This window comes from Piliocolobus tephrosceles, chromosome 6 (genome assembly GCF_002776525.5).
Source record: "Piliocolobus tephrosceles isolate RC106 chromosome 6, ASM277652v3, whole genome shotgun sequence".
In the NCBI taxonomy this organism is placed as follows: domain Eukaryota; kingdom Metazoa; phylum Chordata; class Mammalia; order Primates; family Cercopithecidae; genus Piliocolobus; species Piliocolobus tephrosceles.
Window position 1 is genome coordinate 124,838,777 of NC_045439.1, and position 21,577 is coordinate 124,860,353.

A 21,577-nucleotide genomic window follows, 5' to 3' on the forward strand; every position below is an offset into this window, starting at 1 on the left:
TCGCCCCCTGGAGCTTGGAGGGATAATGGCATGTAAAAGTACTAGAGGTGTCCCTGGAGGTGGCGTTGGGTACTCTCGACCTAAGGAGGATTTCTGGGGAGAGCAATAGAGACGTGATCTGGGCTAGAGGAGCCGGAGAGGGGGGGCGGCCGGGAAGAAGAAGAAGAAGATCGGTAGATTGAGTGGCTAGAGAGGTTGGAGGTAAGTGGCTGTAGAAGTCGGGCGGACCCGGAACCCAGAGGACGCGACATCATGACTTATGCTTATCTCTTCAAGTATATCATCATCGGAGACACAGGTAACCCTCAGGTTGTTAGCCTTCAAGGCTGGGGCTGACGCCCGAAGCTCTCAAATTTGATGGCGGGGGCGGGGCTCACTTTGTGGGCTGGGCGATTCGAGACGGGCGGGGCGGTTCGGGGCGGCCGGGGGCGGGGCTTGGGGAGCCCCCGCTTCTCTGGTCCCGGGAAGTCCAGAGACTGGATGGTGTTCCAGCGCTGCGTGACTCTGGGAGCGTGCTTTCTCTTTCAGGTGTGGGGAAGTCATGTCTCCTCCTGCAGTTTACAGATAAGCGGTTCCAGCCTGTCCACGACCTCACAATAGGTAAGTGCATCTACTTGTTCCAGAACAGATGATAAAACCTGACTAGCTAAATTGCTAAAGTGGAAAGTTAGCAGCCTTCAGTGTTCAAAGTAAAAAGTTATCCCTCACTACTTTAAACTAGTCCAAAGTTATGTTAATGAAATGATTAATCAAACGTTGATATGTGGCGAGTAGTGTAAGGGAGAGTATATAATTGAAAGGTAACTTTTTAGAGTGTGAAGTATAGACTTGTCATATAATTTTTTTTCAAGTACAATTTTTTATGTTTATGGAAAATCCCACGAAAGCGTAACTGCTTATTTGTAAACTCATCTGTGCTTTGCAGTAAATTAATACCAGCCTTACTTTTAAAAAGTAAACACGAATACATGGACATTATTTATATTGGTGAAGAAGCAAATTGAAGAGTCATCCCTGCCTTAGAATTAATAGGCAAATAAAACTAAAAACTTTCCTTTTAAATAAAACAGTGTGTTAACAGTTCCTCAGACGCACTGGGGATCCTGGAAAATATTAACATTTCCCACACATTTGTGATAAGGCATAGCCTGAAAGGGCTTTTCCCCACCCAAATAAACAACATATATGAAGCTAGCTTTCTTGCCATGCAAATGCAGTTTCTAAATAAAAATCCTACATCCCCATTCTTACAATATTGCTACTTCCAAGTCCCACCTGTGTGGATATCTGAAGCTACCACTGTTCTAACGGATTTATGTAGAGTCAAATAATTGATGGGGTTAGAAAAGGATTTAGAGGGCAGTATCAACCAAAAGGTATTTTAAAGGGAATATTGAGTGAATTCTCACTTTGTTATAGGGGCTAATGATACAATGCTTAACAAGGCAACAATGCTTAATTGTTCCTCTGGCAATTATTGGAGATATAAAATGTATTGTTAAAAAAAATTAGGTGGGCGTTGTGGCGTGCGCCTGTAAGGTACATACTGGGGAGGCTGAGATAGGAGAATCACTTGAACTCCGGAGGTGGAGGCAGTAGTGAGCCGAGATCGCACCACTGCACTCCAGCCTGGGTGACAGAGCGAGAGACTCCATCTCAAAAAAAAAAAAAAGTATTGTTTCTGAGAACCTATTTCTTAGGCTCTTTTCTTAAAGAAAAAAATCTGGAATTACAAAAAAAAAAATATTGTTTTAAATAGAGACCAGAGAGTGACAAAGTGTCAGGAAGCATTTCCAGAATTTTTAGGAGTTTTTTGGAAAAGTTACAAAACTAAATGTTACCTAATCAAATTTAAGCATTAACTGACATTGCTAAAAATTACTTACCCTTTTAAATTTGACTTCTTAATTGGTTTTATTTTCCCATATGTGCTTTTTGGTTACATTCCTGAGGTCATTAGAGTACAATTTTTTAATTCTGGAAGGGAAATGAAGAACCTTAAGAAACACAAAATTACTTGGAGCAAATAGGCAGCAATAATGGAATTAGTGGCATTGAGTTCAGACAAAGGATGGCTATAACACATTGAGGAAAGGCAGGAACCTCCTCCCACTCCACATGGCCGCTGTTCGTGAGAATCACATTCTTTCTCTTGGTCTTTACCAACAGGTGTGGAGTTTGGAGCTCGTATGGTCAACATTGATGGAAAACAAATCAAACTGCAAATCTGGGATACGGTGAGAGTACAAAATAATTTAGTCTCTGACCAACATCCAAGTATAGTAAGAACAGCCGATGCAAAGGAAAGGGGCGATGAGGGTGGGACTAATAGTGGGGATAAAATAGGAGAAAGGTGAAATCAAAGAGATAGAGAAGCTTTTGATTCTATCTGTTACAGTTACAAATTCTGGATGCTATATCTTTGTGTTATAAACTATCCAAGTAATAGTTTATTCTAGTAAAAATAAAATCAAACTATAAATTTATAGCATAGAAAGTAAATGTCTCCTTTTTATACATAAACCCTTTCTCCTTCCCTGTCTTGGTTGCTACTCTAGCAGGGGAATCATTACTGATGATTCCATGTGTATGCTTTCAGACTTTTTCTATGCATTTAGAAACATACATATGCACAGGCAAATACAGGGAACACAGGTTGTGGAGACCTTTCCATATCCATACATAGAGATCTACTTCATTCCTAGAGATCTACTTCATTCCTTTTAACCACTGCGTAGTCATGGAATGTCAGTAGCATAATTTACATAACCATCCTCCCTTTGATAGAAATTTGGGTTGTTTTCCAATTTTTAATTATTGCAAAATTTCACTGAGCATTCTTTTTTTTTGAGACAGAGTTTCGCTCTTGTCACCCAGGCTGGAGTGCAATGGTGTGATCTTGGCTGACTGCAACCTCCACCTGCTGGGTTCAAGCAATTCTCCAGTCTCAGCCTCCTGAGTAGCTGGGATTACAGGCACCTACCACCACACCTGGCTAATGTTTTTTGTATTTTTATTTTTTTGAGACGGAGTCTTGGTCTGTCATCCAGGCTGGAGTGCAGTGGCATGATCTCGGCTCACTGCAAGCTCCGCCTCCTGGGTTCACGCCATTCTCCTGCCTCAGCCTCCTGAGTAGCTGGGACTACAGGCTCTCGCCAGCATGCCTGGCTAATTTTTTGTATTTTTAGTAGAGACGGGTTTTCACCATGTTAGCCAGGTTGGACTCGATCTCCTGACCTCGTGATACACCTGCCTTGGCCTCCAAAAGTGCTAGTATTACAGGCGTGAGCCACCACGCCCAGCCGTTTTTTGTATTTTTAATAGAGATGGGGTTTTGCCATGTTGGCCAGGATGGTCTTGAACTGACCTCAGGTGATCCACCCACCTCAGCCTCTCAAAATGCTGGGATTACAGACATGAGCCACAGTGCCCAGCCTGAATATTCTTATTTACTAAAGTCTTTATGCAGATGTTTGAGAATTTTTGTGATACCTGCCCAGAAATGGAAATTCTGTCAAAAACTTGTACATGTTTTCAAATTTGGTATATGTAGTAATGCCAAAATTTAGTTTGGCTTAGTGTAATTTTGCCCTATCTAGATAAATTGCTTCAATGTGCATTATCTCATTTGATTTGTACCTTTTTCCCCCTAAGTAATATAATACCTTAGTCTCCATTCTAGTTAAAGGGAGCTAGCAAATAGTTCATAATATTTGGCTAAAATCTCTTACTTTTTTTGCTGCTTATTGTGTGATTCTGTTTCTTCTCTGAACTGAGAGCTAAAACCATTATATCTACAGTGTACAAATTATTTTTCCTTTTTTTCTTTTCCTCCTTTTCCACTCCTTCCTTCCCCAGTGCTCCTCACCACACACAAATGTATGTCTTAAAAGTAGTTGAAGCTTAAGTCCATCTGTCTATCCATCCATCCATCCATCCATCCGTCCATATCTACAGATCTATCCCCCGCCCCGCTGCACTGGGGAATTTTTGTGTTTTTTGTAGAGACAGGGGTTTCAACATGTTGCCCAGACTGGTCTCGAACTCGTGGACTCAAGCGATCCGCCCTCCTCAGCCTCCCAAAGTGTTGGGATTGCACCTGGCCAAAATGAATGTTTTGATGCCAGGAAAAAACCCAATTAAGTGCCATTTAATGGAATGGTTATGGCAGTGGCCTTTTTTCTTTCTTTCTTTTTTTTTTTTTTTTGAGACGGAGTCTCGCTCTGTCACCCAGGCTGGAGTGCTGTGGCTGGATCTCAGCTCACTGCAAGCTCCGCCTCCCGGGTTCACGCCATTCTCCTGCCTCAGCCTCCCCAGTAGCTGAGACTACAGGCGCCGCCACCTCGCCCGGCTATTTCTTTGTAGTTTTTAGTAGAGACGGGGTTTCACCGTGTTAGCCAGGATGGTCTCGATCTCCTGACCTCGTGATCCACCCGTCTCGGCCTCCCAAAGTGCTGGGATTACAGGCTTGAGCCACCGCGCCCGGCCTGTTCTTTTTTTTTTTTTTTTTAAGTGCTCATATGGGACATGGTTGGATCATGAAAGTAAGAAAGTTGAGAGCTTGATTCTGCTAAGAGAGAACATAAAAAGAAAAACAAGGCTGGGCGCGGTGGCTCAAGCCTGTAATCCCAGCACTTTGGGAGGCCGAGACGGGCGGATCACGAGGTCAGGAGATCGAGACCATCCTGGCTAACACGGTGAAACCCCGTCTCTACTAAAAAATACAAAAAACTAGCCGGGCGAGGTGGCAGGCGCCTGTAGTCCCAGCTACTCGGGAGGCTGAGGCAGGAGAATGGCATAAACTCGGGAGGCGGAGCTTGCAGTGAGCTGAGATCAGGCCACTGCACTCCAGCCCGGGTGACAGAGCGAGACTCCGTCTCAAAAAAAAAAAAAAAAGAAAAAGAAAAAGAAACAAAAGAGGAAAATTGAGAGCCACTACTTTGGACAGAATTCTTAAGAACTACATGGTCATCCAACTGGCCTAGATCTTTTCTCTTCCCTCTTAAAACTGTCTTGAGATTAATATTTGCTAAATCATAAAAAGAAACCAGTTTCAGAATACTGTGGTTTTCTATTTATTTTGAAAATTTTAAAGGATTCATACCAGGCTGGGTGCAGTGGCTCAAGCCTGTAATCCCAGCACTTTGGGAGGCCGAGACGGGTGGATCATGAGGTCAGGAGATCGAGACCATCCTGGCTAACACGGTGAAACCCCGTCTCTACTAAAAAATACAAAAAACTAGCCAGGCGAGGTGGTGGGAGCCTATAGTCCCAGCTACTCGGGAGGCTGAGGCAGGAGAATGGCGTAACCCCGGGAGGCAGAGCTTGCAGTGAGCTGAGATCCGGCCACTGCACTCTAGCCCGGGCGACAGAGCGAGACTCTGTCTCAAAAAAAAAAAAAAAAAAAGATTCATACCTATAATGTTGTGTCCATCTAGTCTGTCGCCTTTTGGTGACCTGGTCATTTCTCCCTTGTCAGCCTTGATCGCCTTGATCTCCTGCCCATTGTTTACCCATCTTAGCTTCCCACTTTATTGACCCATTCTCTCACTTACTTCCAAACCCATCCTACGTGAAAATGTTGAGGGATTACCGTGATAGGTATTTTAAAGAGATCAGGTTGTCCAAACGTTTTTGTTGTCTTTGTTCTGACATTTATATGGATTTAGAGAAGCATATTTTAAAAAATCTTTGTGTGTGTGTGTGTACGTATTCCTAAATTATCATGCTAATGAATAGGTATTTTACTGTAACTAATATAAAATACTGATCAAATAATATCAAATTAGTTTGTATATTACTTTGGAATGCATTTAAAAATTTTTTTTTCCTTAATAAACCCTTCATTGGAAGGAATGCATTTTGATTTTTAGGAAAATAGTGTATCTGACTTTCTAGGAGTTGATACTTCAAACTGTGTATCTTAAACAGTATAGTATGATGCTTCCACTTGGGAGAGATTAGAAAGCTATTAATTATCTTATCAAACCTTCATCTAGGCTGGGTGTTGTGGCTCATGCCTGTAATTCCAGAACTTTGGGAGGCCGAGGCGGGCAGATCACCTGAGGACAGGAGTTCAAGACCAGCCTGGCCAACATGGTGAAACCCCGTCTCTACTAAAAATGCAAAAATTAACCAGGTGTGGTGGTGGGCGCCTGTAATCCCAGCTACTTGGGAGGCTGAGGCAGGAGAATCACTTGAACCTGGGAGGCGGAGGTTGCAGTGAGCCAAGATCATGCCACTGCACTCCAGCCTGGGCAACAGAGCGAGACTCTCTCAAAAAAAAAAAAAAGAAAAGAAAAAAACCTTCATCTTAGTTCTTTGCTGCTGCAGATTTTCTTTTTTCATTCTTTTTTTTTTTTTTTTTGACAGGGTCTTTCTCTGTCACCCAAGCTGGAGTGCAGTGGCACCATCTCCACTCATTGTACCCTCAACCTCCCCAGCTCAAGCAGTCCTCCCGCCTCAGCCTCCCAAGTAGCTAGGACTACAGATGTGCGCCATCACACCTGGCTAACTTTTTGTATTTTTTTTAGAGACGTGGTTTCACCATGTTGCCCCTGCTCTCGAACTCCTCAGTTCAAGTGATCTGCCCACCTCGGCCTTCCAAAGTGCTGGGATTATAGGCATGAGCCGCAGTGCCCAGCCTGCCACTTCAGATTTTTTTTACTGGGGATGGACAAGGACACCTGAGCCTGGTACAGACAAGCCCAGGTTGAACTGCTCACTCTTTCTAGCTTACTGGTTCACAAACTTTGATTCATGAACTGGATTGAGATGAAGTAGAGTGATTTTTTTTTTTTTTTTTTAATTTAGACGGAGTCTTGCTCTGTTGCCCAGGCTGGAGTGCAATAGCGCCGTCTCGGCTTACTGCAACCTCCACCTCCCGGGCTCAAGCAATTCTCCTGCCTTAGCCTCCTGAGTAGCTGGGATTACAGGTGCACGCCACCATGCCCAGCTAATTTTTGTATTTTTAGCAGAGACAGGGTTTCACAATGTTGGTCAGGCTGGTCTCAAACTCCTGACCTCGTGATCTGCCTGCCTTGGCCTCCCAAAGTGCTGGGATTACAGGCGTGAGCCACTGCACCCCGTGAGTGATGTGATTTTAGAAGGTTTTCTCATGACCCACTGATAGCATTTTCAACTGCTAAAGTTAAATGCTGCCATGTGATTGAACTATCATGTGGGCCTCCCTCAAACTTTCCCTTTTAGTTCTTGGTAGGCTGTGAGGGAAGTAGAGGGAGACTTTCAACCATAGCAGGAGAGGAGAAAAAGTAAACACTAAAAGGAAAACAAGACCCAAATAATGTAAGACATTAGGGAGTAAATATAAAACTAAGTATTTTTTTAATCTTAAAGTATTATTAGTATTATGACAAGGGGCTTTAGAATTATTTTTTATTTTTAGATTCTGATGCTCTAACAGCTGTGCAACTCCCTAAAATGTTTCTATGACTCTTTATAGAAAGAGATTCTTCTATTGTTGGAAAATTAAGCTTAGAGTTAGTATACTGCAGTTCTCACCTGCAAACCCCAGTTTAGGTTATATGATATAGTGGCTAAGAACAAGTTTTTGTGCTGGGAAGCACTAAGATCCTAAGTTTAAACTATGGCTCTAGCACTTATAAGCTTTATGATTTAGGGCTATTTATTAAACTTATGTGAGCCTCATTTTCCCCATTTTTAAAAGAGAGTAATAGGCCAGGCGCAGAGGCTCATGCCTGTAATCCCAGCATTTTGGGAGGCCGAGGCAGGTGGGTCACGAGGTCAGGAGTTCAAGACCAGCCTGGCCAACATAGTGAAAACCCATCTCTACCAAAAATACAAAAGTAGCCAGGCATGGTGGTGGGTGCTTGTAATCCCAGCTAATTGGGAAGCTGAGGCAAGGAGAATTGCTTGAACCTGGGAGGCGGAGGTTGCAGTGAGCTGAGATCGTGCTAGTGCACTCCAGCCCAGGCAACAGTGTGAGACTCCATCTCAAAAACTAGTAATAATAATAATAATATCGGCCCCAGGGTTGCTAAGAGAAGTAAATGAAATAATACATGTAGGCTGGGCGCGGTGGCTCAAGCCTGTAATCCCAGCACTTTGGGAGGCTGAGACAGGCGGATCACGAGGTCAGGAGATCGAGACCATCCTGGCTAACACAGTGAAACCCTGTCTCTACTAAAAAATACAAAAAACTAGCCGGACGTGTTGAGGGGCGCCTGTAGTCCCAGCTACTCAGGAGGCTGAGGCAGGAGAATGGCGAGAACCCGGGAGGCAGAGCTTGCAGTGAGCTGAGATCCGGCCACTGCACTCCAGCCTGGGTGACAGAGCGAGACTCCGTCTCAAAAAAAAAAAAAATAATAATAATAATAATAATATATGTAATTGTCTCTTATAGTTCCCAACACATTGTATGTGCCAAAAAGTAGTTTATAGTACTATTGCAGTGTTATAATTAGTATTACCACTATTATTGGTATTATACTATGAGAAAGCCATTTATCTTCCCACGTCTTTAATCATGATTCTCCCATTTGTAACATATAAATTATAGTCTTACCTCCTTTTATGCAGGGATATAAGGATAAAATATTTCAAGAATGTGAAAACTTTCTTAATAGGATAGATTCAATGTACAGGGTATTCACATTATTTAAAAAAAGTTTTTGTTTTCCCTAAAGGAAAAAAAAGAACTATTCCATCAATAAAGCAAAAGTACCCAGTATTATGGGGGCATTAATAAATTATTCAGTTTTAAATAGAACTTAATATCTTTGTCTAACTGGAAGTGAGAACATTTGGATTTTTCTAGGAAAACTCTATGCTGGGCCCTGGGCTTCTTTCTCTGTTCCTTATTCCTGTGTCCCATGACAGGAGCTCAGCAAGGGACATCTAGGTAGTCCTGCATTATCAGTGGAATGCTAAAGGTCAGTTAGAAGATACTCAGTTTAGGCCGGGCGCGGTGGCTCAAGCCTGTAATCCCAGCACTTTGGGAGGCCGAGACGGGCGGATCACGAGGTCAGGAGATCGAAACCATCCTGGCTAACACGGTGAAACCCCGTCTCTACTAAAAATACAAAAAAAAAAAATTAGCCGGGCGAGGTGGCGGGCGTCTGTAGTCCCAGCTACTCGGGAGGCTGAGGCAGGAGAATGGCGTGAACCCGGGAGGTGGAGCATGCAGTGAGCTGAGATCCAGCCACTGCACTCCAGCCTGGGGGCAGAGCGAGACTCTGTCTCAAAAAAAAAAAAAAGAAGATACTCAGTTTAAGTGCTTTTAATCTAATTTTTATATTGATTCATTGGAATGAAACTTCTGTTAGACCAGGTTTCGGCATTCTAAGATAACTTTCATTTTTATAGATAGAGAAATAGGAACAGAAAGATTAATATGGTGTGTTCAATATCATATTTGGGATTGAAAAAAACGACATACACTCCGTTTCCAGTACTATTTCCAGTTGTTCTTTCACGAGGATATTGGGAAATGTATGCAAATGTCTTTATCACGCTGACTGTGGGGTGCCACGGGTATTTAGTGTCTGGGATCCAGGGTGCTAAATATCCACTAATCTGATGGACAGTCTCTCAGGAAGAGTAAGTGACTGCCCAAAATATGAATGCACTCCCATAGAAAAATACTGATTTCCCACTTGAGCTGCTTCTCGGGCAGGCATGTTTTCCTTCCCTAATTCTCTTTTCTTAATAGAAGTTCTTTTTTTAGTTAAGTCCTTTGTATTAGGGTGGCATGTGATCAAGTCAGTTCTGTGGAAATAACCTGGTTTTGTTGGGATTTTTTGTTGCCATGTTGGTGGGAAAGGCTGGGCAAGAATCCTTCCGTTCTATCACCCGTTCCTACTACAGGGGAGCAGCTGGAGCACTGCTGGTGTACGACATTACAAGGTGAGCCAGATCCGGTGCATGGGAGGGAGATTCTTCCCTACATCCTCTAAACCTTTTTTTTCTATCTACTGATTCTGTTAAGGATGTTAACTAGGAATGGCCTCTCTAATATTTTTCTTTACACATATAGCTTCCCCTCTTTTTCTATACACTTGGAATTGTTTTGGCCTTTTGAAGTGTGTCTCTGACCCGCATTCTACATTTTTCTGCTGTAGGCGTGAAACCTTCAACCACCTGACCTCATGGTTAGAGGATGCCCGGCAGCACTCTAGTTCCAACATGGTTATCATGCTCATTGGGAATAAGAGGTAAAATTGTATCCGTGTGAATAATAGTTAACAGGAGTCATCTAGGTACTCTGTGCACGTTGAATGTCTTGATCCCCAAACTTTCTCAGTTTATAGTAGTCTTAGTGTTTTAGTAAAAAAAATATTTTATTGTGATAAAATATATATGACACAAAATTTACCATTTTAACTGTTTTTGAGTGTACAGTTCTGTAGCATTAAGAATATTCATTGTTCCGCAGCCATCACCAACATCCATCTCCAGAACTTTTTCATCTTCTCAAACTCTGTACACATTCAACACTAACTCCCCATCCTCCTTCCCCAACCCCCCTCATCCCTCAGCCCCCGACAGCCATCATTCTACTTTCTTTCTCTATGAATTTGACTACTACTGGTACCTCATACAAGTGGACTCATATAATATTTGTGCTTTTGTGATTGGCTTATTTCACTTAGCATAATGTCTTCAAGGTTTATCCATATTGTAGCATGTGTCAGAATTTCCTTCCTTTTTAAAGATGAGTAATATTCATTGTATGCATATACCACATTTTGTTTATCCATCTGTCCATGGACAGTTGGGTTACTGCCATATTTTGACTATTGTGAATAATGCTGCTATGAACATGGATCTGTTCAAGTCCCGGCTCTGAATTCTTTTGGGTATATGCCCAGAAGTGGGATTGCTGGATCATATGGTAATTCTGTCTTTTAGTTTTTGAGGAACTGCCATACCATTTTCCATAGCAGCTGTCTTATTTTACATTATTTCCAGCAATGTACAAGGATTCCAGTTTCTCTACATCCTTAACAACACTTGTTATTCTCAGTAGACTTTTATTGACACCCATAGGCTAAAAGAAATACCTAACAGTTTTATTAAATAGTTATACCCAAACAACATGAGTATTTTTTATAACTACTTAGTAACTGTTCGAAAATAAAAAGGCCAGGCACAGTGGTATATGCCGGTAATCCCAGCTCTGGAAGGATTGCTTGAGCTCAGAAGTTGAAGACCAGCCTGGGCAATATAATGAGACCTTGTTTATACAAAAAAATTTTTAAATGAGGTGGGAGGATCACTTGGGCCTGTGAGGTTGAGGCTACAATGAAGCCATAATTGTACCACTGCACTCCTGCCTCAGCAACAGAAGTGAGACCCTGTATAAAAAAAAGAAAAAATATGCTGGGCGTGGTGGCTCATGCTTGTAATCCTAGCACTTTGGGAGGCCAAGGCGGGCAGATCACGAGGTCAGGAGTTCAAGACCAGCCTGGCCAATAATATGGTGAAACCCCATCTCTACTAAAAAAATACAAAAAGTAGCCAGGCATGGTAGCACGTGCTTCTAGTCCCAGCTGCTCAGGAGCTTGAGGCAGGAGAATTGCTTGAACTCGGGAGGTGGATTTAGCAGTGAGCTGAGATAGTGCCACTGCACTCCATCCTGGGTGATGGAGTGAGACTTTGTCTCCAAAAAAAAAAAAATTGTTTTTAAATTTCATTCTTAAATAGCAACGGTTACTTACTAAAGACCTCTGTGTGTCTGCTGGGCACTGCATAGCTTCTCAAACCTTGAAATCACGATTGCACACTGCTACTGTCATTTCCCATTCCATATTGATTTTTGTGTAGTGCTTCCTTTTTTATAACAGCAACTGCCAAAAACAACTTCTCAGAGATATGAAGGTATTGAATGAATTTTATCATGATCTGATGTTGACATTGCAAATTGTCTTAAGCTTGTAATTCATGTAGTATCCTTGTGTTGAGTGTTACTGTGTTTTCCTCAAAAGTTTAAAGTATCCCATGGCACCCTTGTGAGTTTGTAGTAGTGCCCAGAGTGTACTATTTGAGAACCGTGGCCACAGGCTAATTGTTTTTATTTGTTTGTTTTTGTTTCATTTTGTTTGAGATGGAGTTTCACTCTTGTCACCCAGGCTAGAGTGCAATGCCATGATCTCGGCTCACCACAACCTCCACCTTCTGGGTTCAAGCGATTCTCCTGCGTCAGCCTTCCAAGTAGCTGGGGTTACAGGCATGTGCCACCACATATGGTTAATTTTTTTGTATTTTTAGTATAGACGGGGTTTCTCCATGTTGGTCAGGCTGGTCTTGAACTCCTGACCTCAGGTGATCCACCCGCCTCGTCCTCCCAAAGTGCTGGGATTACAGGCATGAGCCACCACACCCGGCCTGCTAATTGTTTTTATGGTATCAGTCAATTTATTGAAAAATACTGTGCTAGACTCTGAGTGTGCAAGGTGAAAAAATGTCATGCCCCTGCTCTTATGGAGCTTACAGTCTAGTGAGGGCATAGCTTTTATTAAATACAAAATTATTTTTATCAAATTGTCAATTGTGATAAATGCAATGGAGGAAAAAGGGTGCTATGAAAGAATAACAGGGTACCTACTTTTGATTAGGAGTGATATTAAGCTGGGATCTGAAGGATGGGCAAGAGCCTGCTGGGCAAAGAGTTTTTAAAAGGGTGTTACTTAGGGGGAACAAACTATACAAATGCCTTGAACTTGGAAGAAGCTTGACACGTTTATTGAAAGAAACCTAGTATGATTGGACTAAATGCAAGATGAGGTTGGAAAAGTAGGTAGGGACTAGATTTCATAGCACCTTAGAGGCCTGAGTAAGGGTTTTGGATTTTATTCTAAATACATGGAAATTGAAGCTTGGGAGATGGGGGATTAAAAATAATAATGAATAAATACACTGGAAGCATTTTGAAGTTTTAAGTAGAGAAGTGGCTTGATCAGATTTTAAAAGATCACTCTGGAGGGGAACAAGGGCTGCAGTAGGATCCCAGTTGCAATAGTCCACATGAGAAAGAATGGTGGCTTGGTCTAGGAAGTGACCCTGGAAAGAGAGAGAAAAGGATGATTTTAAGGTAAATGTTGGAAGTACTTCACTTTGGAATAGATTAGATATTTGGAGTAGTGAGGAATGGGTATCAATAATAACACTTTGGATTTTGGCTTATGCCATTTACTGAGATGCAGAAGCCTGGAGCAAACACAGGCTGGGGGAAAAGAAGTTCCATTTTGATGTGTTAAGTTTGAAGTCCGTTTTAGGTATCAGTGTGGGAATAAAGAATTCACAAATGTACAAATCTGGTGCTTTTAGTCAAGCATCTGGGCAAGAGGTATAAATTTGGGAGGGTTGACATTTAGATAGTTCTTCTGTGGTCTTCACACAGCTGATGGTATAACAAATTAAAATATTATAGATTTGTTGTTCTTTAATGGTCTTACACTTTTTTCCCCAAGGAGTTGGAAAACTGGAAACCTCACAAATGGAAATTTTGAAATTGAAAAATATGAATCACGAACAGCCCAACCTTGCCTTATTCTTCAGTTTGTTTTTTTGGTTTTGTTTTGTTTTGTTTTTTTTGAGACAAGGTCTCATGCCGTTGCCCAGGCTAGGGTACAGTGACATGCTCAGCTCACTGCAACCTCTGTTTCCATGGCTCAAGAGATCCTGTCGCCTCAGCCTCTCAGGTAGCTGGGAATACAGGCATGTGTCACCACGCTCTGCTGATTTTTAAATTTTTTGTAGAGACAGGGTCTCACTGTACTGTGCAGGCTGGTCTTAAACTCCTGGGCTCAAGTAATCCTCCTGCCTCAGCCTCCCACAGTGCTGGGATTATAGGCATGAGCCACCACGCCCAGATCTTCAGCCTTTTATCCTGTTTTTCATAAGGTGTTTTGATGCCATTTTTATTCCCTTTCTCAGTCCTTAGCTCTATCTTTTTTCCCTCAGATCATCTAATTTTATCCGTATCACTTTCTCTGAATTCCCTGGTGGCAAGCTGCTTTTATATGCACTAGTAATGAAACCAGTTAGAATTAAGACAACTGTGTTTTCCTTATTCCTGGCTCATTCTCTTCTTGTGGATTGATTCCAGTGAAAAAGGAAGATGCTCATCACTGTTGGATGGGACATCTTATGACTTTTCTACTTTCTAGTAACTAGAGTTTTCCCTTTTTTTTTTTTTCCCCCAAGATACAGTCTTGGTCTGTCACCCAGGCTTCAGTGCAATGGCACAATCTCAGCTCACTGCAGCCTCCACCTCCCATGTTCAAGCAGTTCTCCTGCCTCAGCCTCCTGAGTAGCTGGGATTACAGGCGCCTGTCACCACACTCAGCTAATTTTTGTAGTTTTAGTAGAGACGGGATTTCACCATGTTGGCCAGGCTGATCTCGAACTCCTGACCTCGTGATCCACCTGCCTCAGCATCCCAAAGAGCTGGGATTACAGGCATGAGCCACTGTGCCCGACCGAGGTTTTTTTTTTTTTTTTTCATCATCTATACTTTGCTCTCTTTGATCTCATTGGAAAAACAAGCAATAGAGCATTAAGTTTTGTGTAACTATGGGGGCTTGCCTAACCCTTGATAAGCCTTTTTCTCTGTAATAGAGTGAGTTATTATCTTCAACTATGCAGCAGCTGTCCCCAAACTAAAGAATATTTTCCAAGAGGCTACAGAAATTAGTAACTCTATATAAGAGAGTATCTTGTAGGATCTGCGTTCTTTATGAAATAACTGGCCATTGAAACCACGATGGAATTCTTTTAGAAATAGAGTTTCCTCTTTCACTTGGATCTTTTTTTAGTTTTCTCCTTAATTAATCTCTTGCAGTGACCTAGAGTCCCGCAGGGATGTGAAAAGAGAAGAAGGAGAGGCCTTTGCTAGGGAGCATGGACTTATATTCATGGAAACTTCAGCCAAAACAGCCTGCAATGTTGAAGAGGTACTATTTGGAAAACAGTGGGGAAAACTCTTTAGAGATTACACCATTATTTGTCCTTTTATTCAGAATTCTCTTCTCCTGTAAGAAATGGGTAAAGAAAGGATGTCTTGGCCGGGTGCGGTGGCTCACACCTGTAATCCTAGCGTTTTGGGAGGCCAAGGCAGGCAGATTGTCTGAGATCAGGAGTTTGTGACCAGCCTGGGCAATATGGTGAAACCCCATCTCTACTAAAATACAAAAAATTAGCTGGTCATGGCAGCATGCGTCTGTAGTCCCAGTTACTCGGGAGGCTGAGGCAGGAGAATTGCTTGAACCCAGGAGGCGGAGGTTGTAGTGAACCGAGATCTGCCACTGCATTCCAGCCTGGGCAACAGAGCGAGACTCCATCTCCAAAAAAAAAAAAAGGGAAAGGATGTCTTGTGGTCATAGTGACTACTTGTCTCATTCCTTTTAAAGGAATTGTCCCGTTTTCTTTTACCCTGATTCCCAAGGTTTTACTTTTGCTTTGGGTAATATTGGTTGGCAAGTGTGAATTAGACACCACACTTGTTACTAGTAAATCACTCTGGTTGGAGTGTCTAATGGATTCTACTATAGTCATTCCTAGGCCTGGTATTGATGGTGTCTTCAGTAACTAGTGGAGAATAGAGTGTGTTTGTATTATTTGTAGAAGGTGCCAGCCTAGGAGCATCTTGGGTCAGTACCAGAATACCACATAATCCCTTTTTTTTTTTGAAACTACTCTTTTTTTTTTTTTGAGACGGAATCTTGCTCTGTTCCCCCAGGCTGGAGTACAGTGGCATGATCTCGGCTCACTGCAAGCTCCGCCTCCCGGGTTCACGCCATTCTTCTGCCTCAGCCTCCTGAGTAGCTGGGACTACAGGCGCCTGCCACCGCGCCTGGCTTATTTTTTGTATTTTTAGTAGAGACGGGGTTTCACCGTGGTCTCGATTTCCTGACCTTGTGATCCGCCCGTCTCGGCCTCCAAAAGTGCTGGAATTACAGGCGTGAGCCACTGCGCCCGGTGAAACTACTCTTAATGGCTTTTACAAGGACATTTGGGGGACCTTCTATGTTTTGTTTTGTTTTGTTTTGTTTTGTTTTGTTGAGACTGAGTCTCGTTCTGTCGCCCAGGCTGGAGTGCAGTGGCATGATCTCAGCTCACTGCAACCTGGGCTCCCAGGTTTAAGCGATTTTCATGCCTCAGCTGCCTGAGTAACTGGAATTACAGGCATGCATCACCACGCCTGGCTGATTTTTGTATTTTTAGTAGAGACGGGGTTTCACCATGTTGGGCAGGCTGGTCTTGAACTCCTGACCTCAAGTGACCTGCCCGCCTCGGCCTCCCAAAGTGCTGGGATTACAGGCATGAGCCACCGCGCCCAGCCAACCATCTATGTTTTTTTACTGTTTTCTTTCTTTTTTTTTTTTTTTTGAGGCGGAGTCTGTCGCCCAGACTGAAGTGCAGTGGCGCGATCTCGCCTCACTGCAAGCTCTGCCTCCTGGGTTCACGCCATTCTCCTGCCTCAGCCTCCTCGCCCGGCTAGTTTTTCATATTTTTTAAGTAGAGATGGGGTTTCACCGTGTTAGCCAGGATGGTTTCGATCTCCTGACCTCGTCATCCGCCTGTCTCGGCCTCCCAAAGTGCTAGGATTACAGGCTTGAGCCACCGCGCCCAGCCTTTTTTACTGTTTTCTAATGATTCCTAATTCACCTTAGAAATTCAAATATGAATAATAATTAATATTCTCTTTCCCTCATTTCTCTACCTGAACTTGAGACTGATGATATGATTTATGTCTCTTTCAGGCCTTCATTAACACAGCCAAAGAAATATATAGGAAGATCCAACAGGGTTTATTTGATGTCCACAATGAGGTAAGAAAGGGTAGAAGTGCTGGCAGTTAACTTTGGTTTGTTCTAAATAGAACTGGAGGTTCCCTAGAATGGAATGCTTACATTCCCCGTCTATCATTATACAATTTAAAAGCTCTGCCAGTTCAACCTTTTTTTTTTTTTTAAATCTAGGTACACAGAGACCTGTCATCATTTTCTGTTTTCCTCAAGTCTGACACCCAAAATGCTTAAAGAGATTATTGGTGATCTAAAAGACTTATACAATATGGGAGATTTTCTTGTCAACCTCAGTTTTTTACTATTCTAGAACATAAAGGAGGTATAATTAATAATGGCTTAGGAGAGTAATTTCTATAAAGCAAATTCTGGAACAAAACAAAAAGAATCATATGCTACTTCTGCTCTTTGCCTCCTCCACTCTTACCTAATCACAACCTAATTCTGCACATAGCTATGACATTTAAGTATAATATGGTCCCCTAAAAATGAGCACAGGGGCCAGGTGTGGTAGCTCATGCTTATAATCCCAGCACTTTGAGAGGCTGAGCTGGGGAGATTGCTTGAAGCCAGGACTTCGAGACCCACCTGGGCAACAAAGAGAGACCCCGTCTCTAAAATGAGCACAGGGGTGCAGTGGTGCACCTGTAGTCTCAGCGACTTGGGAGGCTGAGGCAGGATTGCTTGAGGCCAGAAGTTTGAGGCTATAGTGCACGCTGGTCATACCTGTGAATAGCCACTGCACTGCAGCCTGGGCAATGTAGGGAGACCTCATTTCCTCAAGGAAAAAAAAAGGACACAAAAGCCACTTGTAGTCAACTAGAATATTTAGACCATAGGTAGTCATCTTATTCTTACTGTCATAGATTATTGTTCCACATCAGTCTGGCTAGGGCACCTGGTTACCTGCCAAGGTCAAATCTGCTTTTAGAAAATATAATTAATGATTTCTCCTTTCTCCCCTTTCTTTTTTCTTTCTACCCTGGGATACAAGCAGAGATAGCCCCCTCGTCTCTCTAATTCACTTTAACACTGAGGTGGGAACTATTGCCTCTTTTCTTTTACAGGCAAATGGCATCAAGATTGGGCCCCAACAGTCAATTTCAACATCAGTGGGACCCAGTGCCTCCCAGCGGAACTCTCGTGACGTAGGGTCCAACTCTGGCTGCTGCTGAACATCTGGCTTGAACTTTTTTTTTCCTTTCTGGAATAGCTTCAGATCAATAGGCTTAATGAAAGAGGTCTTTCTTGCTTTGGCAGAGAGCAGCCTCTTTTTAAAGTGTGATGTTTTGCCTTTCCACCTAAAGACCAGGAGAGAATTTGGGCCCTTACTGACCTGTCCTCCTTCAAGGACATGAGCATTCCGTATAGATTAGGGTTCTTCTTATCCTCCTATACTAATTTCTTAAATCGTTAGGATCAAAGTTGATTATCACAGTAGTTAAAAAAAATAATTTCACGGTGGGGCGCCATGGCTCATGCCTGTAATCCCAGCACTTTGGAAGACCAACGCGGGGGGATCACCTGAGGTCAAGAATTCGAGACCATCCTGACCAACATGGAGAAACCCCGTCTGAACTAAAAATACAAAATTAGCTGGGTGTGGTGGTGCATACCTGTAATCCCAGGTACTCGGGAGGCCAAGGCAGGAGAATCACTTGAACCCAGGAGGCAGAGGTTGTGCTAAGCTGAAATTGCGCCATTGCACTCCAGCCTGGGCAACAAGAGCGAAACTCTGTCTCGATAAATAAATATATATATATTTTTGAGACGGAGTCTTGCTCTGTCTCCAAGCTGGAATGCACTGGCACGATCTTGGCTCACTGCAGCCTCCACCTCCCGGGTTCAAGCAATTCTCCTGCCTCAACCTCCTGAGTAGCTGGGACTACAGGCATGTGTCACCACACCCAGCTCATTTTTGTATTTTTAGTATAGGCAGGGTTTCACCATGTTAGCCAGGATGATCTTGATCTCTTCACCTCATGATCTGCCCACCTTGGCCTCCCAAAGTGCTGGATTACAGGCGTAAGCCACTGTGCCTGGCCTAAATAAATAATTTCATAAGCATATACAGTCTGCTCCCCACTAAGAATTAGGGTCAAGGACATTCTGCTTGAACACTTGCAATTACCCAGATCTGGTTGGCCTTTGGTTGATAGATCCTCTGCCTCAGAATTTCATTGAGTTTTTTCCTTCCTTGCCTTTGGGGGTCTACTTGTCACTTCCTAAGAATTCTTGTAGAAAGCAGTTCCTTCTACTTGCCCAAGAGCACTGAGTACTTCTCTACTATCCTATTGTTAGCTTCTATCTCTTAGTGTAACTTCAAAACTTTTAAGAGCAGTGGAGTTGGTCAGGGACATGTGGCCACTTAATATTACCTAAAGAAAACATTTGTTCCCTATTCATTTTATTTTAGGGACCAGATCTAACATTGTAGTGTCTTTCACCAGATAGACTTCTACTGTTTCATCAAACTCCCTTCTTAACTAGAACTAGACTTTCTACTCCAATCAGGCTAATCTACTTGCTGAATGTGACATATTTATTCCTAGTTCCATACATGTGCACATGCCCTACTCTCCACTAACTATACTTAAAAGTCCCAAAATTTTTTCTTTAGTAACAGACTTAGGTACTTCTAAGCAATTATTAACACAATATTCCTTAGTTTTCATATGTTGGTTATTCATATGTATATGTATATGTATATTTATTTTTATGTATGTTATTATGTAAATATGTTTTGCAGTTGTTTTTGTGTGGAATCTTGTCTTTCCATATAAGTTGTAAGCTCTTTGAGAGCAGGATCCATGTCATTCTTTTATTTTTATAAATCATTCCCCCATCATTCCTTTACAGTGCCTAGTGCTACTCATTATGTGTTCATTGAATTTGACTGACATACTTAAAAACTTAAGGTTTATTTTAGACTTTAAAGGAAACAAAAGACTTGAGTCCTCTCTTTGTAATTCTGCTCCTCTCATTTGTTTACCCTGGGTTTTGTACTGTTCTTTTCCTTCTCCCCTCCCACCTTTCCGTGGCTCTTTGCCTCTATTCCATGAGGCATATAGTAAGGCTACCTGCTAGTAAGCAGTCAGATAAGTGGGTACCTATCCAGCCATTCTCTTTTCAGAGCATATAATAGTATCTTAGCCAAATTTGCCTTTGCTTCACTCATCATGCAGCCTTCTGGGTTGGTTGCTATATATATCTTCTTTCCTTGATTTCCCATTCTCTTCCACAGCACTGAGGTCTCATGAATTTTTCTACTTACTTTTTGCTGTTGATGAATTGTTTCATTATTAAATATATGCATGTATCAAAGCTGTTCATACTCCATGTGTCATTTCTGATGGCATCCCAAACATTAGTAGATACTCTCCTCTTAGGAAATTAAATCAAAGATAATGAAGAAGTCTCTTTGGGATTCATTTTGTACTAGATTCTGACCCCAGTAGTAGTAGTAATAGTTAACAGTGCACCACAGGAAGTTAGAAGACATTTGGGGTATTGCTTTGGTTATGCTTTTGTTTTGTTTTTAAAATTCTACTTGATTCCAAAAAGGATTTGAAGCTGTTGAATTTGGAGTTAGCCTGCCCCCTTACCTCTGGGACAAAACTGAAGTAATAATAACTGGTTTCTGTACAGAAGATTTTTTTTTTTTTTTAAACTACCCCACAAAAAAATCTTTAGAAATTGAGAAGCATTAGAACATTGGTCAAAGACAGCATTCTGCCTAGAGCTACTGCTTTCAGAGTCAATAAAGGATACCATTTTGGTATTTTGGAGCACAGTTTTTTAATATTAATGCCCATATCTTGTTCTATTATCCAAGCCAACTTATGACCTTCTGTACTTGGGTATTGCACCAATTGTAAGGGAAGCATGAGAAAAAAAGTATCTGGGTAAAATCATGATCTGTATTTTGACTGAAGTGGTCATGAAGTATTATAAAAAGTGGATCTCCCACCCCATATGAAGAATGGTAGTTATGAAATAATGTCCTTTTTTTTTTTCCTTCTATAGTCTTACCAATGTCCTTTGGTTTTTGAAGGCCAAGACCATTGGAAATCATACTAAGATCAGTGTAGGTAGCAGAAATTGGTTCAGGCACACCTGCTCCCCTTTCCATAATATCTATAGCTCCTTTGATGACAGGTCTATTCTATTCTGTACCAGATGGATAATAGACTCATCCTAGAAACTATTAAGGTTATATCTGTATATGCATTTACAGACACATTGTTCTAATAAATCTTAATACTAACATCAAATTGATATAATGGCAGCAGTAGCCAGGAAAGAATTTAGCTGACAGATTTTTTTTTTTTTTTTTTTTTTGAGATGGATTTTCTCTGTTGCCCAGGCTGGAGTGCAATGGCACTATCTCGGCTCACCACAACCACCGCCTCCCGAGTTCAAGCAATTTTCCTGCCTCAGCCTCCCGAGTAGTTGGGGTTACAGGCATGTGCCACGACAGCCGGCTAATTTTGTATTTTTAGTAGAGATGGTTTCTCCATGTTGGTCAGGCTGGTCTCGAACTCCCGACCTTAGGTGATCCACCCACCTCGGCCTCCCAAAGTGCTGGGATTATGGGCGTGAGCTACCGCACCCGTCTTGACTGACAGATTTTGATACACAGGGAAATGGATTTGGCCAAGTGTTTTTTTTTTTTTTTTGAGATGGAATTTCACTCTTGTTGATTAGGCTGGAGTGCAGTGGTGAGATCTCGGCTAACTACAACCTCCACCTCCCGGGTTCAAGCGATTCTCCTGCCTCAGCCTCCC

At 42.2% G+C, this 21,577-nt stretch overlaps 1 protein-coding gene across 1 annotated transcript; it reads left to right on the forward strand.

Annotated features, from left to right (window-relative positions):
- Positions 1–111: 111 nt before the first annotated feature.
- On the forward strand, positions 112–20,117 carry RAB2B (RAB2B, member RAS oncogene family). The gene is made up of 8 exons (XM_023230467.2): positions 112–298; positions 529–600; positions 2,170–2,237; positions 9,803–9,885; positions 10,101–10,193; positions 14,825–14,936; positions 16,746–16,814; positions 17,858–20,117. The coding sequence occupies exons 1-8, from the start codon at positions 253–255 to the stop codon at positions 17,963–17,965; spliced, it is 651 nt and encodes a 216-aa protein (XP_023086235.1). The 5' UTR covers positions 112–252; the 3' UTR covers positions 17,966–20,117.
- Positions 20,118–21,577: the final 1,460 nt, after the last annotated feature.